General features: G+C 35.5%; 1 protein-coding gene across 2 annotated transcripts; it reads right to left on the reverse strand.

Moving 5' to 3' along the window:
• Window positions 1-438: 438 nt before the first annotated feature.
• On the reverse strand, window positions 439-10,377 carry up (Troponin T, skeletal muscle). Of its 2 annotated transcripts, XM_090173003.1 has the most exons (14): window positions 10,139-10,377; window positions 8,137-8,163; window positions 8,057-8,068; window positions 7,851-7,871; window positions 6,959-7,004; window positions 6,415-6,531; window positions 6,202-6,288; window positions 5,946-6,131; window positions 5,664-5,885; window positions 4,542-4,612; window positions 4,458-4,479; window positions 3,305-3,385; window positions 1,105-1,496; window positions 439-1,044 (listed from the first exon to the last, which is right to left on the reverse strand). In XM_090173003.1, exons 5-13 carry the CDS (start codon window positions 6,983-6,985, stop codon window positions 1,170-1,172), a joined length of 1,140 nt encoding a protein of 379 aa, XP_090029129.1. In that variant the 5' UTR covers window positions 6,986-7,004; window positions 7,851-7,871; window positions 8,057-8,068; window positions 8,137-8,163; window positions 10,139-10,377; the 3' UTR covers window positions 439-1,044; window positions 1,105-1,169. The 2 variants fall into 2 exon arrangements, with proteins under 2 accessions (XP_090029129.1, XP_090029128.1); XM_090173002.1 differs by lacking the exons at window positions 3,305-3,385; window positions 8,057-8,068; window positions 8,137-8,163; window positions 10,139-10,377 and adding an exon at window positions 3,159-3,239.
• Window positions 10,378-18,524: the final 8,147 nt, after the last annotated feature.

Genomic DNA, 18,524 nt, shown 5'->3' on the forward strand with positions numbered 1-18,524 from the left:
CTGGGTTGAAAAAAGTAGTAACTTCAAGTTACGATATTATTGATCTAAACAACTGGGTTGAAAAAAGTAGTAACTTCAAGTTACGATATTATTGATCTAAACAACTGGGTTGTAAAATGTAGTAACTTGATATTTTCTATTTTAACATTAGATTTTAGTTTTCTAACTCATTGCAACTTGTTTTCATATATATTATACTCTAAAACGGATTATATTTTATACTTCTCTAAAATACCTGATTTAGTATAAGGTTCTAAAACTTTGAAGTTGAATTTCTCAAAAGTAAATTTTTCAAGTTACGACTTTATTAAACCAAGCCAACGAAACGCCGTGAAATAATGCCGTAATAAAAAATCCCCAGGGACACGGACGTGAAACAAGTCAGCCACGACCAATATGTGCTACACGAAATAAAGAAAAATGAATAAAAAATGTGGATATTTTTAAAAACAACACCAGATAAATTTGGATTTATTATTGTGTTATAATATACCATTCGTGTCTAGGCCCAATACAAACACACTGTTTGAAAAATAAAAAAGACCGATCATAGAAGAAAAGAATGTATTTATACTGCGTGGTTTGAAAATGAAAGAAGATAGATTTGATTGATTATTTTTTGAAAGAGAGAAAAGATACGCGGGAGAAAAAATAAATAACAAATGAAATTGGATGACGTAGAAAAAGCTGCCCGTTTCCATTGGCTGTCTCGCTCACGTGACGAAGTACTCGGAGAAGATTCCCCGTCGTATAAGCGAGGTTTAAAAATTAATAGTATTAAGAATGATCGTAAAATGAACACGGTCGAATTGGTGGTTTCTTTCCATTTTTTCGGCGATACCGCGACGAAGCTCCCGAAAACCTTCTGCTAGTTATCGGATCGCCATAGCTCGAGCCCGAGTAGCCAAACAGAAAAGCGCGGGATTGACAAGCGTGGTATGTTTTGGAGAGGAAAAAAAACATCACAGTTCTGACGCCCGATAATTTTAATACACTATTTGTTTCCAATTTGCATTGTGGGGGGGAATATATTTTCGACTCGGTCTGAAAATAGAAAATTGAAGATATAATTAAACGTTAAAGAAATGCTCGAGAGTGTTTTACCTTTTATTATATTAGTGTTTAAGCCTGAATAAGTGTTTTCTTTTATCCGCAATCGTAAAAATGGTTTATTCCTCTTCTTCTTCTTCCTCCTCTTCTTCTTCCTCTTCCTCTTCTTCCTCCTCTTCCTCTTCTTCCTCCTCTTCCTCGGGCTCAGGCTGTTTGGCGGGAGCTGGCGCGGGTTTGGGCTCGTCCTCGAAGGTAGGTATGGGTGGAAGGAGGTCCTCTTCGTCGTCCTCCTCTTCTAGGATGCCTCGCCTGTGGGCGGACTCTTTCTTGTTCTCGGGGTGCTCCGGGTTCCACTTGGGCAGTTGGGAGTGATCCTTCTCCTTGTAGTTGATCAACTTATTTTCCCATTCCTTTTCGAGTACGGCGTCGGACATGGCTTCCAAACCCTGTTCACAAAAGCAACCCGCGAACGCCAAGGTTATTTAATATCATCCTGACTACGATCGTTTCATCGTTTGAAGTTTCGTAGAGAAGTTTTACTTATACGCGAAATGAATTGCGGTCGTGGTAAGGTAAACCGCTCGGGATAACTGTTTTAATAACAGGACGCGGGGTTAGAATCGCGACTAGCAAACTATTTAAATCGATTACAATGCTAGATCACGCGAGCCTTACGCAACTAGTATTCGTTAAGATATCCTGCTATTAGATTTTTGGTAAAGCAGGGTACACGACGACAAAATAGTAAGCATCGACTGCAGTCCTCCATTATATTAATCTTCGTGTTAGCTTTGATCAATCGAGAATAAAATTAGCCTTCTTCTCGGACCAAGACGACCAAACCAGCTTCGCATCAAATAACCTCGAAAACTATTTTGATCCCGAGGCTACAAACCACTTAGTGGGTTTTAACAGTCGCGTGACCTTGACTAAACTTGACCTTCAACATTAAAATAAGAAGGCAACGGTACACTATAAACGGATCTATTAGATATTTTGCCAAATTTCCTTTTACTTTTACCGATTTGGATTTTTGTCCTTGTTCTATGGCGCCAGTAGGAATGCGCGTTCGATAACGCGAAACTTCAATCGATAAAGAAAATAAAGAGATAAAAGAAATAGAATCGATTCAACTTTGCCAGTAGTAAAGAAAAAACGTGGCGAACCAAAACTCTTTAACAACATACCCAAGCAAGGATTTAATTTTAAGAGTCAGGAGTATTTGGAAATTTTTGGTTTGAATGCAAAAATCTTTAAAATGAGAGAACGGGTGGAAATCGCCATATAGTTAAAAAGTCCGGAACTGTTTTGGAGTGTAGGAGATCAACTTTATCTAAATATTAAATTAGATAAAACGTTTAAAATGTGCGAGATTTGAAAAATTTCGCAATAAAACGTTGTTTTTTTTTCTTTTTTAAAGGGAAAGGGGTTTTACCCAATCAAAAATTAAATGTTGGGTCACTTGACTACGTCATTAATTAAGCGGACCAGCAGTAATATTTTAGCGAAGCGTTAGTAGATCGATTAAAATAAAAATGAAACGCAAGAAAAATATATTTGACAAACAATAACGCTTGGGATTTTAAGGTAACGTTTTCATGCGTGGTACGCGAGAAATCGAAAATTTTAGCCATCAATGAACTAGTGGTGACATCTACATAGACTTTGAGAAAAACGATCGATTAACTAAACATCGATTTCTCGGAAACCATAGTACAAAACTGGATTGCAAAAGCCACAGAGCTTGATATTACTGCTTGACAAAATTACGTACAGGGTTCGCGATTGAGTTAAGCTATTTGTACGCGTCTCAAATAATTGCATTTAGGATTTTAATTTCCAAACGCTAAAACCTCGTAAAATTATTTTTCTTGACTTTCAACCCTGTACGTAAAGCGGCTTTACGAGGGACAATCATTCCCGGAGACAAGGCGTTATCGTCCCTCGGATACTAGCTAAGTTACTCATTTAATGTACTATCAGGATATAAACGAGTGAGTGAGTGAAAGCTAAAATCTAAACGTGACCCAACAGTTAAAAAAAATTGTTCCGCAAAGAATCAAAAAGTGGGCGTTCAAAAAAGGTTCTGTATTGCGTGTTCTACGTACTCCTTCGAAAAGTTCTTTTTTATCTTTATAGGTCCTCCTGTCCACACGCCTTTCGTACTTGCTGGCCACATTAACTTTCGGCTAAAGGCAAAGACGAAAAACGAAACCCCGTCAGTCGGATAGTGCTCGGAAAAGGTTTTACTTACACCCTCAAACAATTGTTTTTTGTCTCCGTAGGTCCTGCGGTCGATACGACGCTCGTATTTGCTGGCTACGTGGATCTTGGGCTATACGCCACAAAACGACGGCAAAAATAACGAGTTAATCGAATACAATTCTTAACGACGAAATCGTTGTTTCTCGACCAGGCGCTAAAAGCTAGCAATAAGCGTTATCCAGACAAACACAAGTTAGACGCTAAACAGCGCACGACCAAACATCCACGGATACGTCATGAATGGTCGAAGAGCCTTGGTTGACTTTCTTATAATCAGAAATTCACTTACTTCTGATATAACGCGAATGATCAACCAGTTCTCTATTAACCACGAGTACATTTTACACTTTTATTGAAAAAACGCCATTCAACAATGTTTATGAAAAACTGACGTTAATTATATAAATTATTTGAAAGATTTAATCTAAAATCTCATATATTCTCTTGTTGGATAGCCTTTTTTCAAACTTCATTCCATCACAGCCATCAGAAGCATTTTAATAAAACCAGATTTTTTTATCAAACGCGTGGTCGAATTCTTTGACCCAAATTCGAACACGGTTTAAACTATATTATTTTAGCTCTAAAAACGGTTGGCTTTGCTTAAAGTATCACGTGGTTTTGTTCAAACTTAAACCAGGATCTTTTTATTAAGAGGTCAGCGCAGTCTAGTTTTTCTTTTTGGAAACTCGTTCTTCAGTTTCAGGTTGCGCAAGATTTATCACTGCACTGTTTGGCGCCATCTATACCGGCACCCTAAACTATTTATAACATTATATTAAACAAATTAATTTAAGTTACCAATTATTTTGTATTCTTAATTATTTGTAATAATATTCTAATATTTAAGCAAATTACATAATATATTAAAATGTTAAGTATCAATAAATGGCGCTTTGTTTATTCAGTATACCATAATTTTAACGCTAAAAATCATATTAGTTCCACTAGTGCTCGTTAGATGACGCTACGAATAAATGATATTTTTCCCTTTTATCTCCACGCGCGCTAGAGATAAACCTTTCTTCATAAAAAGATCTTGTTCAGACTAACGAATTATATAGAGTGTCAAATATTGACGCGATTCTCCACGTGAGCTTCGTAGCATCGCCAAGGGATAAAATGGAGGTGAAATAACTTACCGGGTGTTTGCCCTCAGCGGCACTATAAAGTAAAAAAAGGAATATTAGTAAGAGATTTCCCAGAAGACGTTCAGTTTTACTTACTCGGGATCCAAGCCCTTCTTCAAGGCCTTGTTCCTGTTGATTTGCCTCTGTCGCTCGGCCAACTCTTTCAACTATTGGGATTTCAAAGCGACGATATCAATAATTACCGTTGAAAGAAAACCGTTGACAGTAGCGGCGCTAAGGGTGGGCTGAAGTGGGCTTTAGCCCCCCTTCATTTCTGAGAGGGGCCACTTATTTATATTAAAAGGGCCACATATTTATAATTAAGAGGGCACGTATTTGAATTTATGAATTTTCCTTATCTCTAGAATTTTGTTTTATTGCCTAGAAACGTTTTTCTGGAAAAACTATCTTTGAAAATCAATTCGTTTACTCAAGAAGATAGTAGACCATGGGTACTTCAAGTGGAGAGGATATTTTCCTTATTATAAGAAACGGTCTAGCAAGAAAAATTCTTATTATAAGATTTCACGTGTTTTGCGTCAAGTTGAAAAGATCGCGAAGTCCCAAACAAAATGGCGGCTCTGTCAGAGCATGGATGTAGAAAGTAAATCATTAAGCCTTGTCATCAAATGCTATTTCATAAATAGTACGCCGAAATGTTGATTTAATATTATAAAAGCCTCGAAGAACAATTAAGATATATTTACCATTCAAAATTCGCTGAAATTCTTCGGCAGGAACTTTAAATTTACAAATTTTTCTCGTATCATCGTCTTTGAGGTCTCTGTGAAATAATTCACCGCCATTCGACGCCGTTCGACGCCATTCGACGCCATCTTGAATTCTTATATAAAACTACCTCTAATGCGATCTTACTAATTTTGTAAGATCTCTTACGTCAATCGCTCTTACTTCCGGTTTTTAAAACCGTCAAGTTCGCGAGATCACAAGAAATCTTATCAACTTGACGTACCCCATAAACAGATAGATTCGGGAGGAAGGGAGCGGAAATTGAGATAAAGTTGAATGGACAATAGAAAGAAAAGTAATAGGCTTAAGGGAATTTAGAGAAATACCCCAGGCACGCACGTCTCCGCACCAGGTCGGATACAAGGTCAGTAGGGGGTCCAGTAAACGCGACGAGAGGGCCACCAAATTCTTAGCCCACCTGTGCTAAAACCTTAGCGCCGCTACTGAGCGTTGAAAAGAACGACTTACGTCGTAGTCTTGTCGTTTCTGTCTCTCTTCCAAATCGTATTTCTCGCTCTCCAAGCTGACGATCTTATCCCACAATTCTCCAGCCTTCTTTTTCAAGTCATCGATGCCCAAACCCTCGATTTCCAGAGCCTTCACGCGGAAAGTCAAAGCGATCTCCTTGTCTTCCTCCAGCTGATCCTTGGTCTTGCCCATTTCGCTACGGGCGGCCATGACGTTAGAAAACTAGGAGAAAAGAATCCGAGTGAAACAGTGGTCGAACGAAGAAAGCGGCTGAGAGCTTACTTTGTCAGTAGCGCTAGTTCCGATGGCGGCGCCTGGTCCACCGTCGTCCCTCTTGGTGATGACGAAGTTAGGCTTCATTGGCTCGATCTTCTTCTTCTCCATCGCCTCTTGCATCAATTGCCTCTTACGTTCAGCTTCTTCCAAACGCTTGCGTTTAGCTTCAGCCTCGCGAGATTTTTTCTCTTCCTATACAGTCGAAGAACGAATAACCTTCAACCTTTTTACTTCCGAAACAAAATTATTCAATTATATTTACCATTTCGCGGATTCGTTGATCCTCTTGTTTCCTTTTGTATTCCATCATTCGTTTCTCCTGTTCCGCGCGCTGGGCTTTACGCTTCAACTAAAACCAAAGACGTTTCGTTATCGTACCAGACAACCAGCCAGCCAGCCAGCCAGCCAGCCAGCCAGCCAGCCAGCCAAGAGTAATGGAGCTAGTATTTTCGTTTCAAACATCTGAGAAACGTACCTGTCTTTCTTTCAGCTTTTTGAGTTCCTCTTCTTCCTTGGCTCTTTGGGCGCGACGCTGTTCCATGTACTCCTGCCACATCTGCTCTTCCTCCTCCTTCTTCTTCTTCATCTTCTCCTGCGAATTGAGAGGGAACGATATTGTCAATTCCAGCCTTAGCGAAATACAGAGTGTTCCCTAAATGGTGGTAGGACCGAGCGTCTACGGGTTCTACAGATTATTTTAAAACGAAAATGTGAACGCGCTATTTTTTCGTTACCATGGCGATTATTTATTTCTTTTAGGAAATAAGTGAAAATAAACTTAACTAAACCTATTAAAAATTTAAATCAGATAATTTTTATTTCGGCCGCGTGCCAATGTCTATGAATGAAACAGTTAATTTTTCCATACATCGATTGTTTCGTAACTTCGAAATGGTGTCCTAAATAGGAAAAATGTCATAGAACATTTTCGTCTTAAAATAATCCGTAGAACCCGTAAACGCTCGGTCCTAGCACCATTTAGGGAAAACCATCTATAAGAACGCGATGCGGAGACTTACCTCCATGGCCATTTCTGCTTCAGTCATCTTGGGAGCTTCTTCGGTTCTTTATGAAAGAGTACAGTTTAATTAACACTTTGATAAAATATGCTTCGTTTCTTTTCGTAATTATTACTACTACATTTAAAATACGAAATCAATTAAAACAAGGATATTAAAAAACGAATGAGGGGAATTTTTAGATGGCGCCACTAACACGGAGACATCCCGAGGTGTTTATTCCCGAATTTTTTCAAACTTGGTGGTTAAGTAGACCTTCATGTAGCTTTGAAGCTCCTAAAGGGAAAAGGTTCCAATTTTATCAATTTTACCCAATTGTTTTGCCAAAATTTTTATTTTTTAATTTTCGAAAATGGCAAATCCGTGATATTCCCATGCTATTTTACGTAGAGAAAGTTTAAACTTAAACATTTTTGGTTGGCATGGCAAAACGAATGGCCATTGAAACTTTTCCCTTTAGGAGTTTTCAAGGTACATGGAGGTCTACTTAACCCCCGAATTTGAAAACAATCGGGGAGGAACACCTCGGGATGTCTCCTTGTAATTTCAAGGGGAAGTTAAGCTATTTACATTAATGGGAAAGCGGGTGAGAGGTCACGCTTTTTAATTGCCCAATAGAAAAGAATGGCAATAGGGCAATAACCTTTCGCCCGCTTTCTCATTGGTGGAAATAGCTTAAACTCCCTAGTACTTAGTGGCAACATCTAGTTGGTGACTGATCTTAAAAATGTCCATCATTAAGTTATCTAAACCCACTTTATAAAAAGAAACGAATTTCAAAACAAACACAAATAAAAACAAAATAATAATAATTAAGTTATCAAATAATAAAATAAATCATAAAAATTAAAAATAAACAAAAACTTAAAAATTCCGAAACATTTGAACTTACATCTTCCGCTTAGAATCGGATCTACAGATTCGGAGATTTTTTTAAAATGAAAAAGAAAAATGCAAAATGTTTCTTAGATGTAAATTTCAGATTTTTTCAAATTTAAAAAAAAAGTCAAAAAAATCAAAATGAAAATAAAACCAAAAATTTAAGAATGATTTGAGAAATAGTGGAGAAAGAGGCTCCCAATTCAAGCAATTCTTTACCTCTTGAGAATGCTGCAAAAAAAAAGCAAAAGGCAAAAATTAATAAATTAATATTAATTACCTTACAAAATAAGACTTACGATTCGGTCTCCTCTTCTTCCTCCTCGCTAAAATTAATTAAATTTTATTAAAATTTTAAATATTTAGAAAAAAAGAATGATAAAAAATATGTAAATATATAAAACGAGTAAAAGTTCGTGTAACACAACACATGCTTTTACAAGCCTGAACAAATGGGGGAAAATGATAAATTTCTAAAATGGGAAAAAATCAAAATCATCGTGCACAAAAAAAAATTGTAATAGAACCAAGTCTCGGGAAGTAAAAAAAAGAGGCGATATCAAAACGAAGTAATCCTACTTGAAGTTTACAAAATTATTTCAGTTGATAGGGGCACAAAAATAGTATTTACAAAGTACGAGAAACTTCACATGACGAGAACGTTATTGAATAAACTAATTAATACGAATCTCATTAGAGATATAATTAAAAGTGTGTATATTGATGGCACAAGTGTGCCCTTGATACGAGTACTACGCTGTACCTCAGTTCCAAAGTCAAGCAAATTAACGGTATGGACTTAATACAGTTATTCAAATTCTAATTGGGTGTAAAACGCGAGCTCAGATTTTAGTACCTATTTTCAATTACTATTAAGTTTATAATTTCTTAAAACAATCTCATTTAAGCCATAATTTCTTGGACTTAAAAAATAATTTAAATGGTATCCAACGATATTTAAAGCGCCAATGGTGGAACGATTTCCTCGTACCTGGTTTTCGAACTAAGACAGTTATTAAAAAAACCACTGACTAAATGATAGTTACGCGTATCAAGTAAATGCCAATACCCTAAGTTGGCTAATCTTATTATAATCCTAAATATTAACCACGGAAAAAGATTGGGACATTTATAAGTAAAGTAGCAGCTAGCCCAGCAATTAGAGAAGTTGAGTCCTTGATTTGATCCAAGGCATAGCGTAGGCTGGTAAGTATTGTACTTTGAGCTAAACTATCATCCGACCTTGACCACATTGATATATACCACAGACGATAGAGCTAGCTACAGTGACATAGATGGACCTAATAGTGACCTTTTTGGTATCGGGTCAGTGATCTTACCTGTACTCTCTCTCATCGTCGGACATCGTGGGAGGCTTTTGAAAGCGTCGGAACTCAGCGACGTAAGATCTGCAGGGTCAAGCAGGCAGGGTTCAAGGGTCAAAAGGGTGCAAGATGAGAGGGACACCCTTGAAATAGCCACACATTGCCAAAGAAATGGTGTGAAAATAAAAGCCATACAACCAACAAAACAGAATTACGCTGGACTTAACTAGTGACTACGACGCCCGACCTATAGAGGCTATAATACCCAAAAAACCCGTTCCAAATTAAATCTACAAGTATGCGTTTGCAGCGCGTCAAACGTCGTTAGAGCCGCTTTCGAAATCGACGCGTGATTTTTACGAAACGCGCCTATTTCTAAGAGGATACCGCTTGTTTGAAAAACCGCGAGAAAGCCATTTTTGGCTTCGTAAAAAGGCAGCACATTGGCCGGATCGCGTTAGGCTTAACCTCATTTCCTCCGGAGCATCACCGTTTGAAAAAGAAGACGTACTCTCGAGAGACGCGCTATTTTTAGCGCCGCGTTCCTCTAGATGGTAGCCATTTTGTTGACAGAATCGGAACCGACGATGACTTTCCAGATAGATAATTCCTTTAACCGCGTCGTACAATCCAACTACGGCGACCGTACGCAAAGCGATACGGGTAACCACGGAATTAGGCACTTTTAGTGACGCGTTCATTTCCGTAAAGACACTATACACTTCCGATTAAAATAAAACCCGAAAAAAACCTTTTAAAACTCTAAAGAAAATGAGCAAAATTCTGAGGCGAATGCTGTGACTTGGTCTGTAAACTAGGTCAATGAATACCGGTGGTCTACGGTGGAGGGGGTCAAAAGTTCAAAACCTGCACGGGCAGGGGTCAGAACGTCCGAACGGGGGCGGTGGTCAAACTGCTCATGCAATCAAAATAGAAACAAAAAGGGTTTAAACAGAGGTCAAAGCGGACGACTCACCACTAGTTGCCTATGGATACTAGTAGAATTCCTCGGAGCGAAATATCACGCGAAGAATTCTCGGGCAGCGACTGCGGCTATGGCTTGGGGGCCGAGTGAAAGCAGGAGCTAAGTGTGGCTGCCGTTCGGCTGAGAAAGATTTGCTCGGGGACAGAGAGGCCGGCACCGCTTCCTCCGAGCTATAATTAGACACACACCCGGAGCCAGAGAAGTTGGGTTCCCTCTACAGTTCCTTCTTACGACACAAACACACACGCACACACGGGCGCACGCGTACGCGATTACGACCAAGTTCCAACTGTACGATTCCTCCTATGCGCTTCGACACATACCATAAACGCTCAGTCTACAAAAACGAGAAACAGAGAGGAGCTATAAGTGACGCCGAGAATGTCCCTCATGGTTTCCTCGAGCTAAGCTCTCCGGATGGGGACGACTTGATTTTTGCGTCTTTCGCGTCACCATTTACCCGGTTACCTTCCTCGGCGGCTAGTGTGGTTGGGGCTTTTGTCATTTTGTTAGTGCTCTACCTTCTTGAGAGTTGGCAGATTATACGAGCCAAGGGTTAACGCTTTCTGACAGTACGCGTGTTTACTTATCTCAATCTTGTTCAAACGTTTCGTAAATACTCGGATGATTGAATGGTGTCCGCTTTATAAATAAATAGTAATGATCAGCTAGGCATAAGTCATCGAGCAACATTTTAAAGCCATTAACTCAGGTGGCTGGGTTACAATGCGTAGGAGGGTGGTGGAAGGCTCTTCATTCCACGCGTGCCAACAGCTCCCGACACTTACTATTAACATTAACCTCGACAAGTTTTTATATAAACGTCAACTTTTAGTTGGAAATTGATTCGCCTAATTTTCTAGTGATATAGGGTGGGCTAATAGTGTGCATTTTACTAATGTCGGGACGACTTGTTTGAACTTCTAGCTCAGCCAATGTTCAAATGTTTAGTCAAAATGTTCCTCTTCAAAAGTAACGAGAGTGTGTTACCCCTGCCGTTCAACTTGGTGAATACTTGGCGAGAGTAGGCGAAATGAGGTAGAAAGGAGGCAGTAGCCATGTTAGGCTCAGGAAAAAGAAGGCACGACTGAAGAGAGAATCTTATATCGGATGTGGTACCGAGTGAGCCTACGCAGCCAGTAGGTGGGTGTAGAAAAATGAAGAATTGTAAATAGAAGATACCTCGAAGAGATATAAGCTGAAGGAGCGGAGACACGAAATTCTAGAGGTACTTCTTCGCGCGTGAGTGAACGGCCTAAATACCCAACGCGAAACATTGGCACCACGCGTATATTATACCAATACACAGATGGTAATAGTACCAGGTTTTAGTTTGGGAGTGTCATATGTTTATCGCGTAATTAACTAGATCCTCCTTTAGAAATTGACCATCTAAATTGAGCGATCAGATGACGAACGAAAGTATAATTATAGCCCAACTGCAGGAAGTAATATTTTTATTCTCACTTACCTAATCCCTAAATTTATCGACATCATTTGGGTAACCCCTTTAAGCATCGGCCTATACTCTCCTCACCTATATTTGTAACAGAATTAAAGAAGAAATTGTTCATCATCTCTAAAAATATTCCTACGAATAGTTAGATCTTATACGTTTCTTAGAGATAAGTATCTGCTTTATTTATTTGAAACATGCACCTTCGAAAGTCCTCCGCAGGTTTTTGAAAATACGATTAGCAGAAAAAATATAGTTTTATAACTAAGAACATTAATCCTATGCTTTCGCTTTCTCGCGTGTTATTTTATAAACCTTTGGTATAAGTCGATGTCAACCGCGCTAACTTTGAAAATAATTTGATTATCCGTATCTTAATAACGCAGCTATCTTTAAGTATATAGTTGTAAATTTGTATTCGCTAAGCTAATTCCCAAAAGGGCGTAAATTTTAAGAATTTTGCAGTGCCACAAAATTATTATTAAGTCCGTGTTTGCGGGTGAAACCAGATGGTAGATAATGTGCCGGGGAGGTAGAAAAGTGGTCCCGATAGAGCCGCCAATGGTGGGTAATGCGGAGCCCTTGACCCCAAATTACTATTAGACCCCGGTTGCGAGAGTTCCCCGGGGAAACCCATTTAAACAATTATTCGTAACAAAAGTTATCCACTCTCGACGCGGATTGGTCTGTCATTGAAGCTTTCCGAGGATGCGCGTTGTAGCCCCGACTCGAGGAGACGAAGTTTTGGAACTTGTAAATCGAATCTTTGAAATTCTTGGTCCTTTCTCTCCTCCGAACGAAAACGCGGCCGTCGCCAAAAAGCGATCTCGCCAACTCTCTTTCGCGCCGACACTTTCGCGAATTCCTTTTTTGGACGTCCCGAAACATAATCCAGCCGCCAAAATCTTCCCTCCGCGCAGGCGCCGAAGATGGCTGAGGAGGAAAACGTGGCTGAGACGGAAGACAAGTTAACATCCGAACAATTTTGGCAGCGGGACGACGCTAGCGTGAAACGGGGGATTTATTGCCATCTTAGATAGACGTCGGCTTCGAGTTTCATCTGGCTGATGCTAAATCGGGATGCACCAGAGAGAAGAACGAGGCAAGATGGCGGCTTTTTGGCACACTGTCTTCGTGACGTCACGGCCAGTCACGTGGACTCTCTAAGTTTTGGCGAAATCACGGCGGAGGGGTTCTTTTCCATTATTTTTTTATATGTCCCCGTTATTATCTTTTGTCGGGGACTTTACAGAATGGGTTTACGCTGGCGGAATTTGATTGTATTTTTTTTTTGGCAATGAGCACCGCTGTTTGGTCGAATGTTTTTCAAGGGCTGCCATTCCACGAATCTTTTAGTCTAACAAACATTTTTGAGCAAACTCTTCTTTAACGAGCGGATCGAATTGCGGAAGAATCTGTTTTACGGATTCAATATCTTCGTACCGATGTTGAAACCAACTTTCTAAACCAAAAAAGTGTCATTCGCTAACTATGTTGCAACTTTTAAAACTCGAAAAATTGTTAATTTACCAAGGCTTATTTTTAACATTAGACGAATAATTTGGACGTTATTCAAATTAAGACGCAATTCGAGATGAAGCTCCAGCTATTTTCACGAAGTTAAATCAGATTTATCCATCTAATTGTGTTGGGTAGTATTTTAAATACTATTTTAAATACATTTTCAGTATTTAGTATTTTATTTTAAATACATTTTCAGTATTTAGTATTTTATTTTAAATACATTTTCAGTATTTAGTATTTTATTTTAAATACATTTTCAGTATTTAGTATTTTATTTTAAATACATTTTCAGTATTTAGTATTTTATTTTAAATACATTTTCAGTATTTAGTATTTTATTTTTAATACATTTTTAGTATCTAGTATTTTATTTTAAATACATATTCAGTATTTAGTATTTTATTTTAAATACATTTTCAGTATTTAGTATTTTATTTTAAATACATTTTCAGTATTTAGTATTTTATTTTTAATACATTTTTAGTATCTAGTATTTTATTTTAAATACATTTTCAGTATTTAGTATTTTATTTTAAATACATTTTCAGTATTTAGTATTTTATTTTAAATACATTTTCAGTATTTAGTATTTTATTTTAAATACATTTTCAGTATTTAGTATTTTATTTTAAATACATTTTCAGTATTTAGTATTTTATTTTAAATACATTTTCAGTATTTAGTATTTTATTTTAAATACATTTTCAGTATTTAGTATTTTATTTTTAATACATTTTTAGTATCTAGTATTTTATTTTAAATACATATTCAGTATTTAGTATTTTATTTTAAATACATTTTCAGTATTTAGTATTTTATTTTAAATACATTTTCAGTATTTAGTATTTTATTTTTAATACATTTTTAGTATCTAGTATTTTATTTTAAATACATTTTCAGTATTTAGTATTTTATTTTAAATACATTTTCAGTATTTAGTATTTTATTTTAAATACATTTTCAGTATTTAGTATTTTATTTTAAATACATTTTCAGTATTTAGTATTTTATTTTAAATACATTTTCAGTATTTAGTATTTTATTTTAAATACATTTTCAGTATTTAGTATTTTATTTTAAATACATTTTCAGTATTTAGTATTTTATTTTAAATACATTTTCAGTATTTAGTATTTTATTTTAAATACATTTTCAGTATTTAGTATTTTATTTTAAATACATTTTCAGTATTTAGTATTTTATTTTTAATACATTTTTAGTATTTAGTATTTTATTTTAAATACATTTTCAGTATTTAAATACTTTTTGAAAAAGTATTTCGAATTTGTTTTTAAATACTTTTTGAAAAAGTATTTCGAATTTTTTTATAAATACTTCTTGAAAAAGTATTTCGAATTTGTTTTTAAATATACTTTTTGAAAAAGTATTTCGAATTTGTTTTTAAATACTTTTTGAAAAGTATTTCGAATTTGTTTTTAAATATACTTTTTGAAAAAGTATTTCGAATTTGTTTTTAAATACTCCGCGCCTAAAATATCGGCAATACTTGCTAGCATAGTAGAGACCATTAAAACATTGAATAAAGTACCTGTTTCACATTTTGAGGCTAAATTGGTACTTCTATCGTAAGAGATATGTATATACTTTTGATAGTATTTAAAGTGACAAATAGTTCCTGAACGGCTATTGTGGCCTAAATAAAATACGCTGTAAAGTATTTGAAAGCACGAAGTTTATTTTGTAATTAATATACAATTTTAATCTATTTTTAAATAAAAAATAACAATAATTGTCTAAACTTTCTTGGTTTTATTGACACATTGAAATTTACAATTAAAAAAATATTTATAAAATTTTATAATTTTAAACGTTTTAAGTAATTCCCCTTAATTACACCATGAGCGGAGTTACCTCGAATTGAGCAACGATATTTTTAATACGGTCATCTGTAACTTTATTTTTCTTTTTTGCGGCAATTCTTGACCAGCCAGTAATTGTTGCACTCTTCGGGTAAAATACGCTTCTTCATTTGAGATACATTTTGAATTACCTTGAAGACATAGTTCAAGGTCAACCGAATTTTAATATCGTAGGATATCTTACCAGATTGAATTTGTCCTGAAAATGTCGATGCCGTAGCACAAATACTTTCTAAATTATTAACACCTAACTATAACCTCTTGGACATTTTTATTTATGATCTTCTTGATTTTGGTGTTTGTTTTATTGGATTCTTATTGGCCAATTTACATCGGCTTAGAGCTACTTGGACATAAAATGCGATGGTGCACACCTTTTTAATTGAAACTGAGTCTCTAAGCCCAACGGTTCTCGAGATAGAGTTTGAATGACCTTGAGGACATGGTTCAAGGTCATTGTGTTTTGTATCATCTAATGACGCCCTGCGCGTGCTATGCGATCGAGGAGAGAATATTCATTTCTGGTTATTTTATAAGTGACGGAAATAACGGGGACAATAAGTGCCCAAAAAATTGACCGTGAATAATCTTCATTTTCCTAATCTAGCTAATTGACGTTCAGATTATACGTCTACTGTACCTTGAGCTGATATAATAATTTCTACTTCCAAAAATTTCGCGAACCATCTTGAGCTTTCCTAACACCTTAAATCATTATTTTTATTCATAGGATCGTAAAATAAGCTTTTTTCCCCGTTTATTTTAAGCCAAAACATTATGCAGTTATAGCATAGTTACAAACCTTGGTTTAAAAATAAACTTGTGTTTGCTAAACTTGGGTTTAAACGCTTCAATAAGCTTCGTCCGCAGAGGTCACCAGTTTGTTAAGCCTGAAAACTCGTTAGTTAATAGATTGGCGCTAAAAAGTTGTTAAAAATGTAGACGATTTGAAATGTACCTCGAAAACAAGAATATGGGTAAAATCAGAAATAAACTTTCGTACACCACCTTTTAATATATAATTTATAATATATTATACATTATAAACAATGTCGTTTGTAATAACAAGGTTTTCCAATTTTACTGTATTTACCCTACATTGAAAATTGTATTTGGGGGGGTTTGTTAAGCTCAGTTCACACTATACAATTAATTGGGCCACTTAATTGAAACCAACTAATTGTAAGCAAGAAAATTGTACAGTGTGAACAGAAAAATTGTAACCATTGATCCAACTTTTTCTGTTCACACTGTACAATTTTCTTGCTTACAATTAGTTGGCTTCAATTAAGTGGCCCAATTAATTGTATAGTGTGAACTGGGCTTTACATTGGCCTAGCCAGAAATTCGTTTAAAGCTTCACTGGTGTCTGGTTCGGTGTAATTCGTTTTGGCTATTATTCGAAAGGGTAGGAGGAACCGTTTTAAGAATCTGATATATCACATTTCGGTCTTTGATTCTCCAAATACAATTTAAATTATAAAAAAATTTAGGTAATTGGGGAAAGAATAAATGTTTGAATAAATCAAGTTAAACGTTTTCTTTATTGTTAAGAAAATCGAGGGGCTAACCACTCTTAGAAAGTCTGTACATCGATTACGCCGGATTACGCTTAGAAGAGCACTGCCAAAGGCAGGGACTTCAAAGATTACGTGTAATCCCATTAGTACAGTCAAACGTACGGCTCTGTACACCGATTAGCGGAGTGATCAGCCCCTCGAAGAAAACGCAACGAAACGTATGCGTCTTTAGCGTAGGGTGGTATAAGTCATCAATAATCTATACGTACAAGTACGCCAGTGCCAAATAAATATCTCTCACTCAACTGTAATTGAAATTTTTTAAATTCTTCTTGAGACCGTAATAATCAGCTAGGCTAATACCCAAGGCACCACCTTAGGTCTAAGTCATCGAGCGACTTTTAAAGCCTTGAATTCAGGTGGCCGGGTTACAATGCGTAGGAGGGTGGTGGCAAGTCCTGCAAGCCATGCGAGCCAACAGCTCCCTACATTAACTATTACCGTTAACCTCAACAAGTTTTTATGGACTCGGGGGAAAACCCCTTAAACCAGTGGGGAGAGAACTTGCAACTCAACGCGGAAGGAGTTGTTCCGAGTTTTCACCCAGTGCCCCAAACTGGGATCGAACCCGGCTCCTCTTGCTGCGAGGCGAAAGACTTAAAAGTGTCACTCACTTGGTGTAAGGAAAATTTATTTTGTGAAAATATGACGAACTGCATCTTTAATTAGTAAGGTTCGTCGACCCGCAGCGTGATGTGGCTGGTGAAATATGTACAGACCAAAAATAAAAGTCGCTAGATGACTTGGGTCTAGACTGGTGCCTTGGGTATTAGCCTAGCTGATTATTATTATTATTACAACAGCAGACATGCCTAAACTTGTGTGTTATTTACGAACCTAAGCTTGGTAAATTAATTAATTAAACGTATTTTCTGTTATAATCACTTCACAATCACCCACTTTAAACCAACAAGGAAAATATTTATTGAATTGGAACCCCTTATAAATGCATATTTCACTGATTAGGTTTATATTATATTTATTAGGTTTATATTATTTTTATTGTGTTTATATTATATTATATTATATTTATTATATTTATTATATTTATTATATTTATTATATTTATTATATTTATTATATTTATTATATTTATTATATTTATTATATTTATTATATTTATTATATCTATTATATTATATATTATATTATTTATTATATCTATTATATTATATATTATATTATTTATTATATTTATTATATCTATTATATTATCTATTATATTATTAATTATATCTATTATATTATTTATTATATTATCTATTATATTATATTATTTATTATATTATCTATTATATTATTAATTATATCTATTATATTATTTATTATATTTATTATATCTATTATATTATCTATTATATTATTAATTATATCTATTATATTATCTATTACATTATTTATTATATCTATTATATTATCTATTATATTATTTATTATATCTATTATATTGTCTATTATATTATTTATTATATCTATTATATTATCTATTATATTATTTATTATATCTATTATATTGTCTATTACATTATTTATTATATCTATTATATTATTTATTATATCTATTATATTGTCTATTATATTATTTATTATATCTATTATATTATTTATTATATTTATGATGATGAAGTAGCCATGAAATAAGGTAGATATTGCCTCAAACGTTTTCGTTGGTTTGGAAAACAAAACCCCTTTGTAGACGCAAGTTCCAAGATAATTTGTGTTTGGATTTAGATATTGAGCTCCAAAACGCAGCCCTGTAATTGACGAAACATCCACCCCCTTTCAAGTATTGACCCCCACCACCGCTGATTTCCTGGCTACGCTGTAGGTTTTGCAAATTTAGCTATCGCAAACACGCATATTTCAAATATGCCTTTATCGTATAATTTAAAAGCAAAATAGGATAGATTGAAAAAGAGAGCCAGATAAGACAAGAA

This window comes from Leiobunum rupestre, chromosome 4 (assembly GCF_980474605.1).
Source record: "Leiobunum rupestre chromosome 4, qqLeiRupe1.1.hap1, whole genome shotgun sequence".
Lineage (NCBI taxonomy): Eukaryota > Metazoa > Arthropoda > Arachnida > Opiliones > Sclerosomatidae > Leiobunum > Leiobunum rupestre.

Bases quoted from the DNA above. Each gene is read 5' to 3' on its own strand.
- up (XM_090173003.1), bottom strand. From the start codon at position 6,985: ATGACTGAAGCAGAAATGGCCATGGAG. The intron at 5,886-5,945 runs GTAAGCTCTCAG...CTTTTCTCCTAG, and splicing joins GAACTAGCGCTACTGACAAA to TTTTCTAACGTCATGGCCGC. The intron at 4,613-5,663 runs GTAAGTCGTTCT...AAATCCCAATAG, and splicing joins AGAAACGACAAGACTACGAC to TTGAAAGAGTTGGCCGAGCG.